This window comes from Molothrus aeneus, chromosome 21, assembly GCF_037042795.1.
Source record: "Molothrus aeneus isolate 106 chromosome 21, BPBGC_Maene_1.0, whole genome shotgun sequence".
In the NCBI taxonomy this organism is placed as follows: domain Eukaryota; kingdom Metazoa; phylum Chordata; class Aves; order Passeriformes; family Icteridae; genus Molothrus; species Molothrus aeneus.
In genome coordinates, this window is record NC_089666.1 from 3,423,367 (window position 1) to 3,448,071 (window position 24,705).

Here is a 24,705-nt window from a genome sequence, read left to right on the forward strand (position 1 = left end):
CTGGTTTCTGTTATTAGGTAAACTTTAAAACTCAGCTTTTAGATGAGGAGAACCAGAGTACCAAGAAAGGATGTGAGCTACCCCAGAGGTCTGTGACACTGTGGGGAACAGATGAGTCCCACTTCTGTGTTTTAACCCCCTGGCCAGTCTTCCCCAAACTTTTTTTATTTTCTATTTGGGACTAAAATACCTAGAATTGGAGCTCTTGGTGCTTTTCCAAATTGCTTTACCAAGAGCTTTTTCTATGGAGAGTGACCATGTGTAACTGTACCACCATTCCAGAAGCTGTAGTCAGAATTACTGAAAGTGCAGACATGGTGTGATCTCTCATCTAAGGTCATTTCTCTTTCCCTCCCTCTCCTCTCTGTCTCTCTCAGCCTGTGGACAGTAATTCTGTGATATGATTTTGGTTTCTTTCATGGAAGCCACTGCTTTCTTAAGAGAACTGAATTCTCTGTCAGCTCTTCTCATTTTTCAGTCTGACTCAAAATGTTCTTTAGTTTTGAAGCTACTATGGGGCAGTAAAAGACATTTTATACAGATTTTTTGTTGTTACATTAGTTATTTTGTCCCTTTATGTAAGGCAGTAGAATTAGTTAAGATAATGAAAACAAAGGTATAAGATTTTTTTGTCCACATAAAATTTATCTAAATGACACGTAAAGGAGTGTAAGTGGAAATTAAGACCTGCTATCTTTATTATTAATATGGTAACCTTTTTTTTTTTCCTGATGGTACCCCATTTGAAGCCATTGCTACATTTTAACAAGAGTGCAAGAAGAGCTTTAAACCATCTTCATTTTTGATCACAATGGAGAAATATACTAAGGTAAATTGCTGAATCAAAACAGACCTCAGATCATGTTCTCAAGAGTACCTGCAGTGTATTTAATCCATTAAAGTGACATAATTAAATGGATTGACAAATATTTCATCCTAAGAATGAGAAGTGTATGGGTCACCAAATAAATATCAGTACCAGAGTGGCAGAGAGGGACAGAATTTTGTCAATCTGTGGCATAAATGAGGGTCTATTTCTTCCACGTGCAATTTCAAATACTGTGTCAGCTACAGCCAGTTCAAACCCCAATGAGTGGCTGTGATGGATCTTGGTGAGATCCCATGGCACCAGTGCTCCACTCACTCCTGTCTGTTCCCTGTGGCTGCGGAAAGATTTACTGAGAAGTTCAGTATATACATTAAAAAATTAAAAATTTATATATATATATATATATATATATATATAAAATGTATATATTATATAATATATACAAATACATATTTTAATATATTTATATATTATAGATATATAGATATTTTCTAGATATTTTATATATATTTACTGAGAAGTTCAGTATATATATTTTTAAAAATATAATATATAATATATAAACTATTTATTATATATTATATATTATACATTATATATTATATATTATATAATATATATTTTATATTTTTATAATATATATAAAATATATTTTATATAATATATTATGTAGATATATTATATATGTTATATTATTTATATTTTATATTATATATTTTATATTATAGATATATTTCCTGAGAAGTTCAGTATATCTAAAATCATCGAGACCCTGTGTGTTGTTACCACAGTGTCACTATCTGGGGTACCCAGGCACAGAGCTCTCCAATGGCTAAAATGCCAAAATAATCAAGAAAGGCAGCCAGAAAATAATTCTTGGCTTCTTTCCTTTCTTCATTTCTTGCTTTCCTTCTTTTAAACATGAGCTTCTCTGCACTTCTCATTGCAGGAAATGCCTTCATTTCTCTTCTCTTTTTTCATTTGCACCCCAAGGTGTGTAGAGTGTTTCTCAACCAGCCCTGCCTTCAGTACTCCTGGGGCCCCTTAGGAAGTTTCAAGCTCTGGCATTGTTTCATCTGGTAATGGGCAAGAGTTTGGTGATTTTTTTGTCAGCATACTGCTGGCAAAATGCTCTTGATGCTGTTTCAGTGGTCCTAAAAGTACAAGAGAGACAGAGTTAGGTGATGATAGGGGTTCCCTATAAGGGATTCTTTATATTATCCTTTATAAGGTTATCCCTATAGATAGATTAGATAGATATATCCCTATAGATAGATAGACATATCCTTATAAATAAAGATTATCCTTCATAAGGGTCCTTATAGCACACAGCACACTCGGTGGAAAGTGCCAAAGGTGCACATGTAACATAAAGCAGATACAATTTTTATTTGTTTATCAAATTACCATAACTGACAAGAGTCCCCAGTTAGAGACATAATGATGAAGTAACTCCTCCCTGCTTCTACCCTTTTCTGAAACCCTGCACCCTCTTGGACAGGAGCTAAAGTTTCTTTATGAAAATGTGTCTCAGAGAGCTGGTTTCAGCCTTGGCTCCCAGAGAGCCAAACCTTGGATCCCCAGGGCTTGGGGCCCCCAGGGTATTTATTTCTGTCTAAGAGAGTGGGTAAAATGCTAGCTATGGATACAATAATAGGCTACAGAGCTACAAATATATATGTAAAGAATATAGAGAATATATAAAGGCAAAAATCAATTTGGCATCACTCTGAATAGCAATACTGACAGACACTGAAATACAGATTTTAGACAAGGTACTTTAATATGTATCCTTTTAAATTTCATGGTCTCTTTTATCTGTCAGGAGTTTAGAGATGACACTTCTCTTGGTGGTTTTTTTTCCCCTCTTATACACAGCTAGATACATATGAACTGAACATACATATTTAAAAGCAGAAGAAACCATGGTAAAAGTACCACATGAGCTATTTCAAAATTAGAAAATGTCATGATTGCTTTTGCTTGAGTATGTGTGTATCAATGATCTTTCTGGAGTATTCCATTGCTGAAAGGCTCTCACTGCTAGAGCACAGAGAACAGACATTGCTGAAGGAATGTTTTGGGCATGTGGTGGAGACTTTCCTTTGTGGCTTATTTGGGTCTCTGCATTCTCTTGCTCCAGGTGCCAAGTGGCATTTGAACAACCCCTGACTGACAGGGTTTTCTGAATTAAAATAGAAAATGCCAAGAAAGCTTGTCTGAGGGCATCACTACCTTCAACACCTAAAGCAAAAGTGATCCAGCTGCCAGAGACAGATATGTGTAATAAATAAAGATTATAAATAATAACAGCATGCTCACAGGGGCCTGACAGACATTGTCCTGTGATGGAAGACCAGAGAATGAGGGGTTGGTTATTTGCTTCTATTTGTTCTGTGGGGTTTTTTCATATTAACAGAGGAGGTTATTTTCTAGGAAATAGAGCCACTATGTAGAGAACAGTAGCGTGGGTTTGTTGTAAAATGGAGGTGATTCTTCCAGTTACTGATAGGGCTTCTTTTGGAAAGCCCCTTTTGTTGTATTTGAAATCAAAATACACCAAGTCTGAAAAAATGCATTCACTTGGAAATGCACACAGGCTGTGATGTTCCTGTGGGACAACCTCTTCACCCTCTTCATTTGTGTTGCTTTTGTTACACACTTGTAATAACATTTTGTCATGTAACAGCCTTTCTGAAAAGCCAGCAGCAACAATAAGCACTTCCTATCCTGTTAAATATCTAGTTCAATCAAGAAAGAACTGAATGATTAAGAAGTTCAAGGAAGAATGGCAGCTGGGAAGTCCAGTTTCACTTTGGAGTTTTTCTTCTCAGGAGCATTAAGGAGCCTTTCCCTCAGTGAGTGCCACCAGGCACTTGTCTCTTTATCCAAGATCATCTTGTTCCATGAACCTTTGTAAAACTTAATGGCATTGCCCTCTCAGAGAAATTTAATTGAAGTTATCCAATGGGTTAAAAAGTGATTGATGCCATTCATTAAAAAGGAATGAATAGACCTATATATAAAATATCCTTGGTATGCTCGTTTCAGTTTTCCTATGGAAAATAGGCCAGAAATCTCTCCCTGGTGCCAGTTCTGGGAAAGTCTTTTACATACAGAGTTTTGTACTCAACATCAGTCATTGTTGCATCAGATGCTTTGAATTCAGCAGTGTAACTTAAACCTTCCAGGCTCTCTGTGATGTTGGTGCCTGTCCTTTAGTTAGAAAAGCTTGGACAAGGCTTGATAAGAGGAAAAAAACACAGAGGGGAGGGAAAAAATACAAACAGATCTCATCAGTTGTCCTGACTACTGTGTTATTTGACACTGCATTAATAAATTGGGATAATTGCCTAATAGCATATTACTACAGAAGATTAAGGTGTGTTCTAGCCCATAACTTAATCAGGAAAATCAAGATTTGGCATTGAAATTCTTAGTTGTCTCTAGACCTATAAGGCATATCTACCCCAAGAACTTCTGCAGCTAAGAGAGCTTAGAAACTGAGCAGTGCCCTGGCAGAGTGAAGAGATGCATTGTGTGTCACAGACATCAGGCTGAAAATGCCTGGGCTTTGTATGATGGAATTCTGGAGAAAAAAATCGAGGTAGTTAAAATTGCTGCAGCTCTGAGTTGAAAATATTTACACAGGGTCCCTGTGGAATGCTCATCTTTGGTGCTTGGTGGTGATGGCAGTGAGGTGGCTGTGGATCTTTAGTAAAATAATAATAATTTATCTGACTTTCAGTATTTTCTCATTTCTTTTGTTGTTGTTGATAAGGGTGAGAAGCAAAGAAAAAACAGCTCAGCGGTGTGAGAATTCAAATTGTCATTATTTTCCTGTGTACCTCAGAGGGTTTTCAAGGCATTTTGTCTTTTTGAAGTGGCTAACCTTCACTTTTGACTATACTAGGGCAGATAAGGAGGCTTCATGACATCTTCAACCAACTGAAACATTTCCAGGCATCAGAACAAAAACCATCCAGAGTAACAAATGAAAGTGAGTGAAACAATGGGTGCAGTCTTAAGGATGATTGTCCTCAGCAGGAATTTTAGTTTCTCCTGGGATTGGAGGAAAGGGAAGCTTTCTCAGGGGGAAGGTCTGTAGTATGTTGGTATTTGAAGTGTGTAAAGCCTGAATCTTAGAGGAGTCACCATGGTTGGTGGTGACTCTTCACCCACTCATCCAAACAGGAGTAGAATGACTGTACTGAAAGAATTAGAGTTTCTAACTGGGAACTTCCTTGAGGCTTGGTTGCAACTCTTGAAAAAGTGACTGCTGGCTGGGGCAGGGCTTGGACTTGTGCCTGGCCAAGGCTTTGGGGTGGTGAGGAGCTCTCAGAGGGCAGCACAGATGACTCAGGAGCCTGTGCACAGCCAGCCCTGTGCCTTGGGTGACAACCTTGACTCTCACAACGGACTGGCAGAAACTGACAGCACCAGGACTGGGCATTGAGGCAGTTTTGGTTTGTTCTATTTTTACTTTGCTCTTTTGAGGCAGCCCCCCTCCCCCTTCCTTCTCAATTGTTTCCTCAGCTCAATTGAGTCTCAAAGCCTGCCTGTCTTGAGCAGCTGTGATGTCTCTGGACTGAAGGAACAGGCAAGGAGCATGACTTGGTGGGACTGTGGAAGGGTCTCAGCCTCCAGAAGGGACAACCCATCTGTGTCACCTGCAGTGCTGGCAGCCAGGGGCATCTAACAGCCCCTCAGATGGCTGCCTGCAGCCTGCCTCTGGGACTGTGGCTGCTGCTGCTGCTCCAGGACATCCAGACCACCCCACAGGTAAGGCAGGGGGACACCAGGAGCCTGCCTGGTGAGCTCTGGGGCACCTGGGGGTGCAGAGTCACCCTGCCCTCAGCTGGGTGTTGGGGTGGGTGTCCACAGAAGCAGGGTTTGTGCAGCACTGTGGGTTAAAGGCATAAAGCAGAGCAGCCAGGGGAATTTGCCCTCTCTGGGATCTTTGCAGGCAGGAGTGTGGGATAGGAGCTGGGATCTGCATCTGGTTGGCACTGCTGGAGCTGCTGCAGCTCCAGGCACATAATCAACAAGTGAGAGTTCTCTGAGGAGAAAAAGAAACAAAACAGCTTGGGAGTGAGGAAAGGTTTCATAGGGCTGGGTTTTTTTTTATTTTTCCTGTGTGCTCAGTGCAGGCACATCCTTGCAGAGCTTGGGTCAGAGGGCTGCTGCCCACTCTGCTGATGCAAGTCAGGAGAGGCAAATTGAAAGGTGTAGAGGCTAAACAATAATAGACCTTTTCCTTTACACCCCCCTCACCCCACTGACACTGACTTCCTCATGAATCCACTACTATTTCTGAATCAAAAATCACTTCAAATAGACACAACCCACTAGCTGCACTCAGCTGATGCTGTAGATGCACAGCAGCTCCCTGCTCTAATCTTATCAGCTCTTGTGGGTTTGCTTCCACCCACACACTGCCACTGATCCCCTCCTCCCGTGGATCACATGGCAGTGAGCCCTCAGCACCTGGCATAAATCCAGGTGATTTCCCTCAGTGACACTGTAAAATTCACATTTAAAGAGCAGAAAGGTCAGGCACAGAGAGGCTGCCCAGGTGAGGTCAAGTAGGTGAGTTTTTGCATGGAGTTGGATCAGAAATGAGCTATATCCCCTTAGAGTGGAAATACCAGCATGTATTGGCCTAAAACACCTGTCAGTACATGGGAACTAAAAACTCCAGCACATCACTTGGGCTGCCAGATTTTTTTACAAGACACTGACTCCAGTGAAATCTTTGAAAATAACCAAGTTCTGTGCCCTCTTCATAGACATTGAAAAAGATCCCCCTGGTTCTTTTGGTAGGAGTGGGAGTTTGCTGTTGTGTCCTCTGTTGTAAATTCCCCTCCCACATTGTGAATTTGGTTTACTTTCCCCACGTTATCTGTCCTGCCACTGTCTCCTCCCTGAGGTACAGAGGGATGAGTGTTCTGTGGGGTTGGAGTCTGCAATCCTTGCTCACCAGGGGAATGCTTGGGAAGGGATTCAGATCAGCTTCTCCGGTGTGCTGAATGCAGACTGCTTCAGGAGGAAAGCCAGTAGAAACAAAAAGATGATATTCTTCCTCTTTGACATCACTTTTGGTGGTTTGTTCCCAAAGTGAATGGGGCAGAGAGAAAATTTGGTTTTCTGGCACTCATTGTCAATATTCAGAGTCACTGTAAAATTATCACAGACCTTTCTGGGAGGAGGACCTGGCTTTGCACTCTCCTGCAGCAATATTTGCTCTTACTGCTAATGGAGTACAAGTGATACTTTCTAATGTGAGCAAGTCACTCTTTAGTGGTCATATTTCTAAACCATGTTCCATCTTACCTCAGTCCACAGTTTGGGTTTTGTTTCTTTTTATATTCAGAGAACTCTCACTTGTTATAATGTCTTTACTATTAAGCAAATGAAGCTTGACTACTTGAAGCTGTAGATTATCAGCTTTTTCTGTGCTGTCAGAATTTGGATAGAAGCTTGACAGGCAGTTAACTGTTTTGCTGCAGTATTAGTCAGTTCTAGAATAGCCACTGCTGGTAGATTTTTTTCTTTTTTACTGTAATATGCTTTCTTCCTGACTTACAGCTCATTTGTAGCAAGCCCCATTTCTTACTCTGCCTCACATCACTTTTTCTCTATGAGTTCAAAAAACCATAAATAAATGAGTCAAACCTTGTCCTGACTGAATTGCAGAGTAGCCACTGAATTCAGCACCACTTTTACAGCTCCATTTTTTAAATTGGAATAGCAAACATTTCTGTAGAAAGTCAGAAGAGCTGCAAAAAGCCTATTTCCTAAAACAAATTCTCTCAAGCAAGTGCTGAAAAACCCAAATACTTTTGATCTATATGTTTGCTTTATTTAATTGGTCCTTGATCTGCAATGCATTCAGAAAAGAAAAACAAAATTGTTGACTTGCTGAGTGACTGAAAGCTCTGAACCAGTGCATTCCTGTGCATGTTGTCCCAGAGCAGTCCAGGCAGGATAGGAATTGTCATCTTTCCTTTCACAAGATGTGTTCCAGCTCCTGCTAAATCCAAAGCCTTTATTTGAACAGAAAGTCAGAGAGAAGGATAAATACCTACTGTCCACCACAGCCACATGCCTTACTGCAATACGTGTGTGATCTTGGAATGTTAAAGGGTTTTTTTATAATTCACATTTACAAACAGAAGTCTAAGTTCTAATGGCAATTGCAGATGTTATTGCAATAAAACTGGTATTTTTTCATTGACCCCTTAGGGAGTGCTGGGGACCAACCTTCCTGCTGAGTTAAGAGCAGAACTTTGCATCATTGTGTTGCTGTTACAGGTCACATTAGGAGTCAAACAGCTTCAGAATTTGGAGGGACAAAGATGACAAGGATGGGGGCATGGTGACTGATGCTGAGCACTGACATGAATGTTATTTATCACTGAAAGGATCTATGCTAATTTTTACACTCATGAAACACCTCTACTGAGCAGATGCTGACTTACAGGCATTTTGCTTATGGATTAGATGTGATGGGGTCTTCAGAAGGTGATTTCCCAGTCATAGACATCCTGCTGTGATTTGTTAAAATGAATTTCTGCTGGATTAAGGGGTTTTTTTTGATTTTGAGATGGGGTAATTGTGAAAAACACCCATCACTTGTTTTTAGAATTTTTAAAGTTTAACAGTAATAAAATGGTTATAAAAATAGCAATATAATTAGAGTAATAAAAATTTGAACAATTGGGATTTTGGACAATATGAGACAATAAAAACAAAGAGTTAGGGACACTCCAGGGGCTTTTCTGGGCAAAATAAGCCCGAAAAAAGACCCACATTGACAGAGGATTAACCCTTAAAAGCAACAGCCTGTTGCATATTCATACACCTCATCCATGATGCATAAATTCCATTCAAACACAGGATTCTGTCTGGGCAGTGTCAGCTTCTTCCTCTGAATCCTAATGGTGTTTTCAGGGCTGAGCAAGGCAGGGAGAAGTTCATTTCTCCTGATAATGGAGCAATAAATTCTCTTTCTCTGAAAGATCCAGGTGTCCTGTGGCTGCTATCTCAGTGGGAGTACCTCATTCCTCTCTTTAAAAAAAAGTATCTTACATAGCACAGTTTCTATTTTAACATTACGTTATAACCTAAAACTATATTTAACACACTACTTAAGAAAATTACCACAGCGTAACTTTCTAACACAACACATATCATATTCATTTTAATATTTGCGAAAAGCCAATCATAAAATACACATTTTTCACAGTAATTGAGAGATGTTCTTTCACAGCAGAGCACCTTTGGCCCAGTAACAGCACAGATGGGTCCAAAGCTGTGCTTGCAGCTGGCCCCTCGTCAGCAGCATTTGTGGAGGAGGCAGGGATGAGCTGTGTGCTGTGGGCGACTGCAGAGCAGAGCTGCCCTCCCGTGGAAAGGGGGAAGATAAACCTGAGTACCCTCTCAGGGGTACACCTGCAGATCCTGTTCAGTATGTAGGCCTACTTTGTGATTTATCACTGCACTACCACCAGGTCAAGTCCATCATCAGAATGTGCACTGTTGGAACCAGGAGCAGAATCTAATACTAAAACTCCTGATTTTCATATTCTTGGCATGGTAACTGTTAAAAAAAGCTCTCATACATTAAAAAAGTTCTCTCAGATTTTTACACAAACACTATTCTTTTAGATTTATATATATTCTTATTAGATTTATATATTTATAAAATTTAAACCCCAAACCAGACAATTAAATAAGCTGTAAGCTTATGTGCTGCATTAGTAATTCAATAATTCAAGAGCTTCTATTCTTGTTTAAAATTCATTTGCAGCCAGAGTTGCCCAGGAGAACCAGGAAGAAAAAATTCGGTATTTGTAGTGACTTCCCACAGCTCTTGCAGAGAACCTAATCCAGGCTAACTTAGCCACAACCACGATGCTATTGCTTCTGGAATTTTCTTTCTAGAAACAGTTAATTCACAAAGTAACTCGGGACTGAGTGGTCATTTCTGGGAGTGTCTGTGTGGCAATGGCCCCCTGCACACAGAGGTGAGAATTGTATTTGTAGGGTGCCTTGACAAAGGAGGGAATGATGCATCTGACTCCATGTTCTTAGAAGGCTAATTTATTACTTCATTATACTATATTATATATATTAGATATATTAGATTTATATATTTATAAAATTTATATTATATCTATAAAATATATATATTTTATATAAATATATAAAATTATAAATTATTTTATATAAATATAAAAATATCTTTATATATATAAAATATATTTTATATTTATATATAAATATAAATTATATATATTAGATTTATATATTTATAAAATTTATATTCTATCTATAAATAATGCTTTATATTTGTATATTAATATATAAAATCATAAATTATTTATATAAAAATATAAATATATTTTAATATAAAATATATTTTATATTTATATACATAAATATATATAAATAAATATAAATTATTTATATATAAATATATAAAAGTTATAAACTATAAAATAATATCTAGAAAGTGTATATATTTTATATTTATTATTTTATATTTTATATTTTATATATTTTATATATAAATTATATATATAATATTTATATATGTAAAGAATACTAAACTATACTAAAGAATACAGAAAGGATACTTACTGAATGCTAAAAAGATAATAATGAAAACTCATTACTCTTTCCAGAGCCGTGACACAACAATATCAGTTATGTAGTGATGAAAGGTTATTTCTGAAATTGGCCAATGAGTCAAAACAACTCACACTGGAGTCTAAAAAGGCAATTACCTGTGGGTAAACAAATTTCAGACATTCTAGACGAGCACAACACAGGAAAGCAAATGAGATAAGAATTGTTTTCCTTTTCTCTGAGGCCTCTCAGCTTCCCAGGAGAACAATCCTGGGCAAAGGGATTTTTCCAGAGAACGCGAATGCCACACGTGATGAGGAGACACCAGAGCCCTCTCCTCCAGTCTGGGGCTTCCTCCCCAGAGCAGGAGAACACCAGGTGCACCTTTTAAAGGTGGTTTGAGTCAGGCTGAGCAGCAGAAACTCCTGCTCTGGCCTCTACAGGCAGCTACAAAATGTGCCTGTAGGGCAGCCCAGGGGTCACAGGGCAGGGATGTGTCACAGCTCCCACTTCTGTTACTGGACTTGGATGAAATTTCATGGTTTCGATGTGTTTCTATTTCTTGTTCTTCTGTTAATTTCCTCCTTGACTGAAAGCTCCTGTTTTCTGATGGAAGTTACATAATTTTTATATTTTGTGTATATTAAATAGGAGAACAGGCTGTGGAATGAGTTAGGAATGAGATTCTGCACAATGCACAAAGGTGACAGCAAGTATTGTTTCATAGACCAGTGGGAAATTCACTGGCAGAAAGTGAGATGTGGAGTTTCTGAGATATTTAACTGCTCTACCAGTATCGTGTGGGAAAATCTCCAGGGGATTTATCAATTCTTAACAAAAAAAACCCCAAACCCCCCCCCCCACAAAAAAATCACTATTTATACCTTCTAGTAAATACTGAAAATGAATTTCAGATAACAACACTTTTAGGGGATTCTTAAGGGAGATGCCAAGTTCAAAAATCAGATTTTTTCATCAGAACACTTGTAGCACTGTAATTTCCCAGAGCGTGTAGTGGCCCAGCCATACAAAAACTAAATCTTATCATGTGCTTCTTGTTAGAAGTTGTAGCTGGGTCTCATTTTGTAAGTTAATATCAAAACTATTTAATGGGTTTTTTAAAAAGTAAATAAATATTGGCTATGTAGTGATGAAAGGTTATTTCTGAAAACCTCCACTCACAACAGAAGTGGGATTAGTTATTTGAATAAGGGCTTCATCATGGGAGTATTTGCATTCTTTTCAAGGCAAAATCCTCTTGCAGGATTTGTCCCTAAATGATAAATAAAATAATGTATTGGTTTATAATACACACTTAGATTGCCAAATTCAAACAGTATGACTGCATAATTAACAGAAAACTTGGATACTGCAAACAGGAATGACCTCTGTGGATTACCCCAAATCCTTAGCTCCAATTAACATGAAATAATTTTAGGGTGGTAATTTTTTTAATTTTTTTTTAATTTTAGGACAGTTTGTTTTGGTTTGTTTTTTTTTTTTTTGGTTTTTTTTTGGTTTTTTTTTGTTTTTTTCTAACTGCAATTAGCATTGCAATTTTGCAATGTTTCCAAAGGAAATGCAGACAATAATTTAGTTGCTTTGGGAATACTTGCATTTTCAAAAGACTGTGGGCTTTTCCTTACCATCTGCCACCACCATTGCTTGAGACAGGCATTGGGATCTGCTCTAGCACAGAATTAATTGTTTTCTAATTGTGCCTTTTGTCTCTTTCAATTTCCAGCAATCCTTAACCCCACCTCATTCCTGTGGCACACGAGAGAATTGGTTCTATGATGAAACTTCACAAAACTGCTGTTACCAGTGTCCCTCAGGTATGTTTATAATTCAGTTTATTATTATATAATTTATATGGAGCCCTTCTCATGGAGACAGCAGGAAGCCTGTGTCTCTGCAGAGCTGTATTTTGTCCCTGAAGAAAGGGGCAGTTTCATTAATCCCTCTCTAATGAGGCTCCAGATGTGAATCTCCTCTGCACTGTCCTGCTCCTGGGCAGTCTGCATGCAAACCAGACAACCTGACAGACTTGTAATGGGATTTTATCACTTCACTTGACACTGAAGTAGCCAGGTCAAAGAATTAATTTCAAACTTGCCTGTAAGAGCCTAAATGAGAGATGTGGGACTCCAGGGGCTCTCCAAAATGCAGTTTATTGTATCTAAGAGGTTACAGCAGCCCAGGGTTGTGGGTGACAGAGCCTGTGCCTACAGCTCTCAGCTCCAGCTGCAGGCCTGGAGACCCTTTGGTTTAGGTTACAATGCATTCTGGACTTTTCTTTTGGTTACAATGCATTCTAGACTTTTCTTTGCTGAGCATCTTAATACAGTAGAACCAATCTATGCCTTAACTATTATCTATAGCCCATCATAACTACTATAATTACCATATTCATGTTACTGTTCTCCAATCACTAAAAGTCAGTACATTACAGTTTAAGCCAGAAGTTGTTTTTCAGTTTTCTTGCAGTGGAAAATTCTGAGACCTTTTTTCTACTTGCCACATTGGCAGATTTGTTTGCCTGTGCTCTCTTTCTGCTTGGTAAAAACATCTCCTTGTTTGGGGTGGGTTTATCCTTTGCTCTAAGCCATAAAAACCCCTTCTAACTCACACACCCTTTGCCTCCTTGGTTACCCAGTGAGACTGGCTCAGCAATTCTTTTCTTCTCTATCAAAACTTGCTTCCATCTCTATTCCTACATCAGACTCTACATTTAAAAATCTTTCTGCTAAGCACACATATCTGTGAGACTTTCTTGTCAAACTTTCATCCTTCCCAACACTTGCCCCTGGGTGGGAATTAGCACAGTGAAATTAGGCTAAATGAGTTTCTTCTCAGAGATAAAAAAATATAAAATGAAGGTATGGAAAATCTGACATTATTCTCAAAGTCACAACAGTTTGCAAAGTGTCTCACAGGAGGAAACAGGCCCTTGTCAGGAGCCACATTCTGCTGGGCTAGAAGCTGGCTGTGACTCAGAGGCACATAAGGTCAGCAACAGGAAACACCTTGGTGAGACAAGAGCTCTGGAAATGTCTGAAACTGCCCCACTGGCCAAAACCCCCTCAGTGGGTGGGTATTTTATTCACCACCAACTGTACCTTCTTGCAGAAGGTTTTTTCTTTCGTTTTTCTTAAAGGAAATTTCTGACCTGCATTTGTGTTCTGATAATACAGAGGGTTTTAGTGTTTGATTCAATCCAGTATTTTTATTTGTATCCAGTTCCATCAGGATTCCCACTGGGATATTCTGTGCTGCTGGGCACACCTCTAGAGTCCTTCAGAAGTTGGATATGTAAATCAGAGCAAGGGATGGAGAAAATGGTCCAATAAAAGAAAAAAAAAAAAAAGGTCCAATAAAAGAAAAAAATGGGTGGGGATGTGACTTTGACAGTCCCAAGAAAAGCTCTTTTCTTCTTCAAAACCAAAGCTCCTGTCATGAGGGATGTCATGGTAAGGTTGGGTGAGAAGCAGAGATCTGATTTACACCAGGCTGTAATGAGTTCACCTTTGCTGGTTCTTATTGCTACATCCCCATGTCAGTCCTGGACCCCTCCACAATAAAAGTTTTAAGAATCATTTTTCACCTTAATCATCCTTACTCCTTCAAGCAATAACCTGTTCAAATCTGCTACTAACTCAGCTGCTCACTGCAAAGAAAGAGGAGCTTTTCTAAAATTCCTTTTAATAAAATGAAGAAAAGAAGGAAACATGAAACCCAGCTCCCTGGGAACTTGGGAGTGGCAGGACAGTGGCCCTCAGGGAGCTTGGTTGTCTTTTCTGTCAGCAAATCTCTTGTCACCTGCCCATTCACAGCAGTCCACTCCAGCTGGGACTGTGTCCTGGCCCTGTTCCTTAACACTTGAATGGGAAAGGCAAAAATCTCCCAGAGACACCAAATAACTAAGAGTAAAACTGTGGTAATGTGTCTAACAGGTAAACAAGCAGACAAGAACATTTCAGGATGGTTTTCTGCCCATTTTGGATATATTTTGCTTTTTTTTTTCTTTCTCCAGGCTATGTTAAAAAGAAAGCATGTCCTCAGGATCCAGCTGCAGACTGCATGACATGTGGACCTGATCAGTACCTGAACAATAAATCCAAAAAGCCACAATGTGATGCCTGTGTGTCATGCTCAAAAGGTTTGCTTTTCCCCACACATACCTCACAGTTACATTCTCTCTCTGTATATTTTATTTTCACTTAATTTTTGTATTTTATTCATTTAGAATTTTCACAACAAAATTATCCATCCTTGGTTACTGAGTTAGACAGCAGAATGTTACCTTGCACTTAATCCATGTTACTGCCTGTGTCACCTGGGACTACCTAAAAATTCTCCCCTTCAATGCTATTCCAGTCTGGTTTCTGCTTTCTGTCTTATATTACAACATATTATCTACAGGCTTCTCTAATTATTCATTGTGGTCTTTGTGAGGTTTCTAGGATGAGGGAAGAGATGAATCTGACTCCATGCTCTCAGAAGGTTGATTATTATATTATATTATATTATATTATATTATATTATATTATATTATATTATATTATATTATATTATATTATATTATATTATATTATATTATATTATATTATATTATATTATATTATATATTATACAGCTATTCCAGTCTGGTTTCTGCTTTCTGTCTTATATTACAACATATTATCTACAGGCTTCTCTAATTATTCATTGTGGTCTTTGTGAGGTTTCTAGGATGAGGGAAGAGATGAATCTGACTCCATGCTCTCAGAAGGTTGATTATTATATTATATTATATTATATTATATTATATTATATTATATTATATTATATTATATTATATTATATTATATTATATTAGCTATACTAAAACTATACTAAAGAAATAGAGAAAGGATACTTACAGAAGGCTTAACAAGAATGAATAATAAAAACTGACTCCTCAGAGCCTTGACACAGCTGGCTGGTGATTGATTATCAAGTTAAAACAATTTACATGAAACTAATCAAACATTCACCTGTTGGTAAACAATCTCCAGACCACATTCCAAAGCAACAAAACAAGGAGAAGCAATCAGGTAATTATTGTTTTCATTCTTCTCTGAAGCCTCTCAGCTTCCCAGGAGAAGAAATCCTGGGGAAGGGATTTTTTAGAAAATATGACAGTGACAAGAGACAGCACCTTCTCCTGCTATCCTGAGCCTTAGAGCTGGTGCTGTTCAGCTTTGGCCCCAGTTTACATTTCCCTTGCAAGGTGCTCTATTGGAATAATTACCAATATTGCAGATGGGGTGTGCCTGAGCTTGTCTGGCCCTTGGTGCTGAACCAAACAGCGGCAACTGGTGTTTCACCCCACAGACACTTTTGGCTGCCTGGGTGTGTGGTGTTTCACCCCACAGACACTTTTGGCTGCTGGGTGTGTGGCGTTTCACCCCACAGACACTTTTGGCTGCCTGGGTGTGTGGTGTTTCACCCCACAGACACTTTTGGCTGCTGGGTGTGTGGTGTTTCACCCCACAGACACTTTTGGCTGCCTGGGTGCTGCAGCTGAGCACATGGAGACAAGTCCAGGCCTGCAGGAGCTCTGGTGGTGCTGGGATGGAGCTTTCCCCCATAACAGGGTCTGCTCCTCGGGTTTACCTCTGTGGAGAAGCTTTAAGGCGATGGTGAAGGAAAGGAGTTGGTTCTGATGGAGGGTTTGGATCCAGAGCTTTATTCTGGCCCTCAGGCCTCTGGATCCAGCACCAGCTCCAACAGAACTCCCCGAGCCCGTGGCTGCTGCTCCTTTAACCCCGGGGAGAGGGGCAGGGAAGGGGCAGGGAGCCACCAAGCAGGGACAGGAGGGGAGGGACAAAGGGACAAAGGACACCTGGATGGCCCAATGCCCCCCAGGGGTAGAGGGCATCCTTTGAATCTGCCCAATCACTCAAGACCTTCTGGAATGCCAGGATTGACAGACAGTGCTGGGAGGGGAAAGGAGAGGTGACTGACACACCTGGCAGGGAATTATCAGGGGGGAAAGGAGAGGTGACTGACACACCTGGCAGGGAATTATCAGGGCAGGGACCCGAGGTTCTGAGGTAAACCCTGAAATCGCACCACAGCATGGCTCCCTTGTCCCTGTGTGTGTTTCCTGCCCCCAGACCTGGTGGAGAAGCAGCCGTGCTCCCTCAGCTCCAGCCGTGTCTGTGAGTGCCGGCCCGGCCTGTTCTGCCAGCTGCCCGTGGTGGACAGCTGCTCCCGCTGCCAGCAGCACTCTGCCTGCAAGCCTGGCTTTGGGGTCAAAACCAGGGGTAGGAATCCCACCTGTGCACTTTACCTGTCCTGCTCCTGGCCATAGGCCTGGACTTGATGCGTTTTATTTGGTCCTCAGTTGTGATTTTTAATCAGGCACCTCAACAAATGATGTGACTTGTGAAGAGTGCCCTGCTGGGACCTTCTCTGATCAAAGCTCCAGCACTGACATCTGCAAACCCCACACCAAGTAAGTCTGTGCTTCTTTAATGGGACTGGCTAATTGAGTGAAATTAATGAAGGATGAAACAAGGTATGTCACTTCTAGTGCAAAGTACACAAATTCATCTTTGAAGCAAGGGAATCACTATGGGCTCATGTGCAGAGGTTAGAAGGCCTCTCTTTGTACCTGTGGAAAGAGGAAAGGAAATTTCAAGGAAAGGAAATTTCAAAGAAATTTCAAGGAAAGGAAAGGAAAAAGGAAAGGAAAAAGGAAAGGAAAGGAAAGGAGAAGGAGAAGGAAGGATTCCTGCTTGCCTCATTTTTAGTTTACTAAGTACAGTGGAATTGCACACCTGTGTGAGTAGCAGCTTTGCACAGGCCAAGAATTAATGCCACAGGGATGAGAAGAATAATGACTTTTACACAGAAAGCAATAATTGTGGTTGGTACAAAAATGACCAAGGGGATGTTTGTCACATGGCAAACACGTGTGCCTTGTACCTGTTCTTTTTCACACCCAGCTGTGCCAAGTTGAACAAAGTCACCCTAAGGAAAGGAAATGCCACACACGATCAAGTTTGCCTGGAGCAGCTGCCCACTTACCTCACCCCAAGCACTTTGTCCATGAGATTCAGCAATGAAACAAATAACTTTGACCTGAGGATGGTGAAGGAGAACCTGGTGACCTCTGCTAGTGGTGACCTTCTAAGTGTTACAACAACTGAAAATCCCAGCTCAACTCCTGAGGAGAAAGCTCAGGCTCCCACCTCAGCCAAGGGGGAGATGACAACAGGAGGTAACACAGACACAGCATTTACTCTCTTTTAACTCATTTAACTTTACTCATTCAACATTTACTCTCTCTAGCACTTTTTATTTGGAAGTATCTTTGGTAAACACAATTTTTATGTGGGAACTTCCTGCAAATCCCCTCTGCCTGGTGAAATGATGCCTATGGTCCTATGTTCAAACACATGGATCTACTCAGGGCTTTGCCTTTTCTCAGCCTGTCCTGTGCTCCCTCTCTGTGCTGCAGGTGTGGTGCTTTGGGCAGTGGTTCTCTCCCTGGTAGTGCTTCTTGGGGCCATGCTGGTGTTTTGGAAATGGAAGGTTTGCAAGAAGAGGATCCTCGTCCTCAGGAGAAAGCGTGAGTTTTTCAAGCTGTAACACTGGATCTGCCAAACAGCAGATGGGAAACTCAAATATGGGGATATTTCTGGAGGTCCTGGGGGAAGGGAATGCTCTCTATAGGCCAGATAAGGGTTTGGGGCAAGCTGCTCATGCAGGATGTTGGAGAACATGAAAGATGGAAGCAGCTGTGAATTTAGGGAGGGAAGCAGGTGGGTGACGTACAAGAGGGGAAAAGGTAACCAGCTGTTTCTTCTCTCAGACATTAGTATTAAATTTGTATCAGTATTGTCAGATGACAATGACAGTATTAGTAGTAGTATAAATTAGTATTAGTATCTCAGGCATTAGTATTAAATGATGCCTGAAGTGTTGTGTGAGTAGGTTTTGGTTCTGGGAACAGAGCTGGGCTTTGGGCATGAGAGGAAGGGTGATTTTTACTGACACTGACTTTGCCTGGAGTTAGATGTGGGGTGTGTCTGCAGAACCACATTCCCTCTTTTCTAGAAAGCAGGGTGTGCACCTGGTAGGTTGGTTGGTTGTAGATCTGTGGGTATGGGGAAGCTGTTGGAGCCTTCAGGCTCCATGGTGAGTTGGACTAAATGAAAGTTTCTTTTATCAGCACACCTGCATTCGGTCATCGCACACAAATATGTGCTCAAGTCTCCAGGTGGGTGACTGAGGGGCCAGCAGTGCCATCCTTGTGTCTGAAGAGTAAATAGATAGCTGTCACCACATTTGTCTTCACAGAGAAAAGCAAGGCACAATTCTTCCCAAGAATATTTCTGGGTTTCACATTCTCTGAACCTCAGAGAAAGAAAAAACAATTGTTATCTCATTTAGTGTGCCTGTGTTTGTTCACAAGTGGAATGCATGGTGGAAGATTGTTTACCTGAAGTGAATTGATCAATTACCTGAAGGGAATTGATAATTGGATTCTGGTGTGAGTGTTTTGATTCACTGACCACTTGGATCCAGGTGTGTGTGTGTTGGGACTGTTGGCTGACAGTCATGAGATGCTGTGCAGTGGAGTGCTTGGCAGATTCAGTTTAGATGTAATGTAACATAGTGTAATTTAATATAGACTAATATAGTATCATAAAGTAATTAATTGGCCTTCTGATAAGATGTAGTCCTCCTCCTCATTCCTCTCCTTCATTAGGGGGAAAATATCTACTATACATAGCTTAACGTGGGATTTTATTTTACAGAATTTTATAAAAAGTGGAAGTTTCTCATGTCCCATGTCAGTCCCTGCTGCTGTCCCATGCAGGAGGCCAGTGCTGCTGCTCCTGAGCTGGGTGTGAGCAGGTGCCAGCAGATGGCACTTTGTCCCCACTGCTGCTGAGGCGTTGATGTGTCAGTGCTGGAAAACGCCTGATTGATTTCAATCAGTCACATCTGGGAGATTGTTCAGAAAAAAATCCTGCCCAGATCCCATAAAGTGCAAACATTTTACCCATATAGCTGATCCCCTCTCAGCAATTCCACTGACAGAGCTATTCTCTGTTGTGTCAGATTCTAATCACCACACAGCAGAGCTTTCTATATTCATTAATTCGGGAATACAATTTAAAACTCTGGTGTGCAGCTTAATTTTCTCAAAATGGGATTTTTTTTCTCCCTCACTTGCCTTGCACAATAAAAACTGTCACTGTGCAGCATTACAGAGCTGATGCTCTGAAAATAAAGGTGATTGCACACCAGGGTGTAAGTAGACAGTAAAGCTGAGGCCAGCTACCTTCATGGTGCTGCAGGGTGCTGTACACTCCCTCCTTCTCACCTCTTCTCTGCCCAGTGTTCCCTGCTAATGGAACTGTGCATAAAATCCCACCCCCTTAATAATCCTCTGACAATATGATGAACTGACCTGACTGGTTAATCCAGTAGAAAGTTATTAAATACTTTTTTTCTTTTTAATAAGCTTGTATTGTTCTTATCTAGACAGTTTCATCAGTTCATTTTTTCATAAGATGGGTACCAGTTGTGGTGTGGGGACAGCAGGATATCACAGTCTTGGCAGGATCCCGTTGCTGGTTCACCTCAGGAGTGTGAGGTGAACCTGAGTTTTCATTTCAGTGTGCCCTGAGTTTTAAGAAAACCATCATGCACATGGGGTGGTTCAGGAAGTACATTGTTAGGTGATATTTCAGAGCATATATTAACATTCTTAATAATAATAATAATAATAATAATAATAATAATAATAATAATAATAATAATAATAATAATAATAATAATAATAATAATAATAATTCTTAATAACCTCATAAAATATTTGTGAGGTTTCTTCGGATAATGTTTTTCCTTTCCATTGCAGGCTCGGATCTCGTGAACAAATGTGCAGTAAGTGTGAACAATATTCCACAACAGATCACTTTCCATGCCAAAGCAAATCATGTTCTTTTCAAATGTCCTGTCTAAAAAGTGCCAGCCTTTTAGTTTGGACTTCCCTCTACAATATATAATAATTTAGGTGGGATGAGATGTATTAGGAGTCGATATTTTCATGTCTTGAACTGAGGTTAATGTGGTGTTAAATAATGCCATAGTTGAGACGGTCACAATACAAAGCAACTCTCCATTTTCAGAAGGCTTCAAACTGTTTTTATTATAGCATGCATGCTTTTTATACATTCTTACAAAACTCCTAAGTTTACACTTTACTCATTGGTCAGGAAAGACAAACAAAGTGCTCATTGGAATAGGCATTTGCAGATTTCTCATATTTATCCTTCTTTCCCTCTGGAGCCTAGAATAGACATTTGCAGGTTTCTGTAATTTATCCTCCTTTCTTTCTTGGTTTCTATGTCAACAACCTTGGTAGAAAATTCTTTCAAGAGTGAACATGGATCCTTTTCTCAAACTTCTCTCTGGCTGACAGAAGTTGCAGTAAAACCTCTTCCACAGCTGCCAATCTTTTTTTTGTTGTTGTTTTGTTTTGTTTTAAATGAGTTTGCTTTTAAATGTTGTGCACCTGCACACACACAAGATACTGCTTTTTCCAGTCTGGTTGCAATCAGCTGTCATAATTTCAGTGTGTAATTGTTAATTCCTGAATTGTGAGGAGCTTCAATTCTTGCCTCTATAGAGAGTCAGACATGAGCAAGGATTATAAAGTGCACATTTCATTTTTTTTTTCTTTTCCCAACCTTGTGGAAACAGAAGAAGATCAGAACCTGCACAAAATTGTGAAAAAATGTGAAGGGTTATAAAGTGCTCATTTCAAAATCTTGTTTTCCTTTCCCAACCTTGTAGAAACAGAAGAAGATCAGAACCACCAGAAAATTGTGATTTATCCTCTCTCAGATTTCGGTTCCTCTTTTAAAGAGCTGCTTGTTCTTAATTCTTGTATGTAATTAATTCTTGCTTGTAATTAATTCTTCACGTGTTAGGTATTCTGAGCTTGTTTCTTCTCTCTGACATTCTGCAATTGCATTTTGAAGTTAAATCAGTTTGGCCTCTGGCTTGTTCTATTCTTCCATAGGAACATGGTAGGTCTTTGCAAAATTTAAGAGGCAACTAAAACATATTTTCTTCAGTGGAAATGAGGCACATTCCTGAAAATGTCATCAGAAATCTGTGAATTCAGCTTAGAAACACTATTTTGAAATATGGTCTTGAGTGATGCAGGGAGTTTGAAGTTCCTGCATCTGTTGGGTACTTTGGAACATTCCTCTCCCTGTGACAGTGCTGGAAATCCATTCTGTTATCCTGACTGCCACAGGAGGATTCTGTGGACCTGTTGCAATGTCCGAGGTGTTTTTACACTCGCCCCACTTCTGCTCTCCCGTTTCTATTGGCAGAAGATCATACTGACCACTGAGAGTGGGCTGGAAGAGGAGGAGCTGATTGACAGAGCCCTTCCTTTGGAAACCAACAATAACTTGGTGTCCAGCCCCGAAAAAGCCCAGAGCCCTCACTGGAGTGTGGCTGAGGTGACACCAAGCAGTGGCAATGCCCCAGAGTGCCCCGTGGATCCTCGAGTCAGAGACCACACAAATAACAGAATTGGTGAGTCTTGCTTTCTTTTATTTCCTTTTCTCATCTTCTTTTTTCAAATTTTCAAACATGGCACTTACTGGCATTACAAGATTATTAGTAAACTTCAGTGTCCAGATCTCCTAACAAAGATTGTGCTGAATCTCCAGATCTTTGACACAAAAATACCTATTCCTTGGAATATAACGCTTTCTTTTCTTCATCTTTGTCTTAGTCACTATGAATTTGACAGAAAATTCCCTTCTTCCACCTTTTCATTCTGGAATATGTAGATTTACAGAAGAAATTTGAATATGCCAGCTGGAAGATGATGCTGTCATACTGAATGAGAATTGTACTTAGCTGTAATTTTATTCTCTGGTTTCATAATAATGGCTTGAAATGCATCTCCCATGTGTTCCCATGAAGTCTTTGACCATGGCACAGGGTGGGACAGAAATTCAGGCAAGGAGCTCATTCACAGGGGGTGAATTCTTACCTGGGACACCACCTGCATGAGACATTCTGCAGTACTTCCAAAGCCAATTCTGAGGTTATTTGAAGGTGTTATTTTTTCATATTACAAAACCTGACCTTTCCTTACTAAACACCCTTCCTGTTTTTACTGTGAGTTATGGATTGGGATGAATGTGATGGTTTGATTTACCATATCCAAATATCTCCAAGCAATTAACCTGCAGTGTCTGATGTGCAGCATCCTTCTGAATTAAGCCACTGAAAAGGCTTTATTGTCCTTTCTGTGAAGGAGTACAACAACAAGCTGGACCCATAATTCAGAAAATTTTGTAGTTTACTCTCAGCTAGAAAGAAACTAATTTCTTTGCAGGTCCTAAGGATCCAGAACTTCTGTGCAGTGCTGATCTTTACCCAAAGGTATCTTTTATATGGTGCTGTTTCTTGAAACAGCAGGAGCATAAACCTTGGATTCTGTAGATCCCAATTAGTTGCTTCTTCTAACAGATCCTTGTGAATATCTTCTGCCTTTTCCACTTTGTTTTGCTTTTGTAGCTCCACCTCTAGCTAAGTGGCTTAACCCCATGGAAGCACAATCTGCTTGATGTGAAATGTCCAGAGTGCTAATAAAAATGTTGCATTAAAAACCAGCCATTTCTGGGGCAGCAGTGACTGCTCACCATGCTCAGCACTACTTTTTTCCTTCCTCAGAAAAACTCTACATCATGAAGGCCGACACTGTTATCGTGGGGTCTGTCTCAGAGGTGCCCAGTGGCAAGAACTGTGCTGTGAAAGGATGTGAAAGTACCCTTGATGCCCAGGAAAGCACAGAGGAGGAACTGGAAATGCACTACCCAGAGCAGGAGACAGAGTCTTTTCCAGGGAATGATGTAATGGTGCCTGTGGAAGAGGAGGGAAAGGAATTTCACCACCCTACCACTGCCACTGAGAAGTGACAGCCCACAGAGAGGGAAGACACAGAATCATCCAGAGTGACACTAAGGCTGAATTTGTGACCAGGGAGGTACACACACTGTGCCTTAGATTATTGGGAAACTCCTGGGAAACACTGAAACACATTCAAACAAGGAGAGTTGGAACCTATTTCACCTAACAAAGGACAGGATCATCCAAACTGCTGGCCTTCATGGCTGACATCAAATGCTTCCATTTCCCTGTCTCCCAGTCTCATACTGACCACAAATTTGAATCAAAGCTGCCTAATTTAGAGGACATCTGGATGTCAGCTGAAGTTTCACAGCTTGCTTTCTCACTGTGAAGGAATGGATTGAAATCTGGGTCTGGTTACTTCTATTAGCTGTGAAAATTCTGGCCAGGATTCTGAATCAAGCTTGAGACTCAGCCTTGTTGTTTCTACTCCAACACATTAAATTTTGTAATATATTTTGCAACATCTGGCATTTACTCAAGGCTTCAACTTTTGATTGAAAATGATAATAATCTCAGTTTTCCCTAGCATAAACAGAACTCTCAAGTTCGTGGATTTCATGTTTCTTCAGGAATTAGGATCAAAAGGTGCCACACAGGCTCTGAAAATAGAAGGCAAATAAAATTAATTGACATCCACTGTACTTTAGGCCATTCTTTCTAGGTTTTGAAGTCCAATTCTTATTTTTTTTTGACTACATCAAATCATTAGTAAGTATACAAAACAGCCTCTTCTCATGGAAGCCAAACTGGCTGAGCATCTGGCTATTGGATGAACTACGGGTTAAGCCCAATGTGGAGGCTGTAAAAAGAGAAATGAAGAAAAGAAACTATTTTTCTACTGAAAAAGAGGCACAGCAGTTATTTCCTATAACATTGTTAAAATCTACTTGTTTTAGAATTGTTCATAATCATCAGGGTGACACTGATTTGCATATCCTTTAAAAACAAACCTCTTTGGTGGCCAACTGGCCTGTGTTATGCTATTTTTAAATCTTTAGTGCTGCTTGTTCAGTAACTGTAAATGTAATAGAGCTGACTACACTTTTGCACAGGCCAATGGAAAATGAGCAATATGACAAAGTGTGTCTTAATAATCAAAAAAAGGAACCACAAAAGCCACGACTGGCTCTGTAGTTTTGTCCTGATCAGAGCACTGCAATGACAGTGGTGCAGCTGCAGTGACTTCTGCCTCAGAGGGAACACAAGGGCACAAAAACCCCTTCTTGGGCCAGGCTGGAGCTTGAGCCCAACATTTC

The 24,705-nt window shown here is 40.1% G+C and overlaps 1 protein-coding gene across 1 annotated transcript; it reads left to right on the top strand.

Annotated features, from left to right (window-relative positions):
- The first annotated feature begins 5,516 nt into the window (after window positions 1-5,516).
- On the top strand, window positions 5,517-24,042 carry TNFRSF8 (TNF receptor superfamily member 8). The gene is made up of 11 exons (XM_066564125.1): window positions 5,517-5,611; window positions 12,207-12,297; window positions 14,496-14,621; window positions 16,603-16,752; window positions 16,850-16,943; window positions 17,437-17,711; window positions 17,952-18,062; window positions 18,666-18,713; window positions 20,364-20,389; window positions 21,850-22,057; window positions 23,210-24,042. Exons 1-11 carry the CDS (start codon window positions 5,540-5,542, stop codon window positions 23,452-23,454), a joined length of 1,446 nt encoding a protein of 481 aa, XP_066420222.1. The 5' UTR covers window positions 5,517-5,539; the 3' UTR covers window positions 23,455-24,042.
- The last annotated feature ends 663 nt before the right edge of the window (window positions 24,043-24,705 follow it).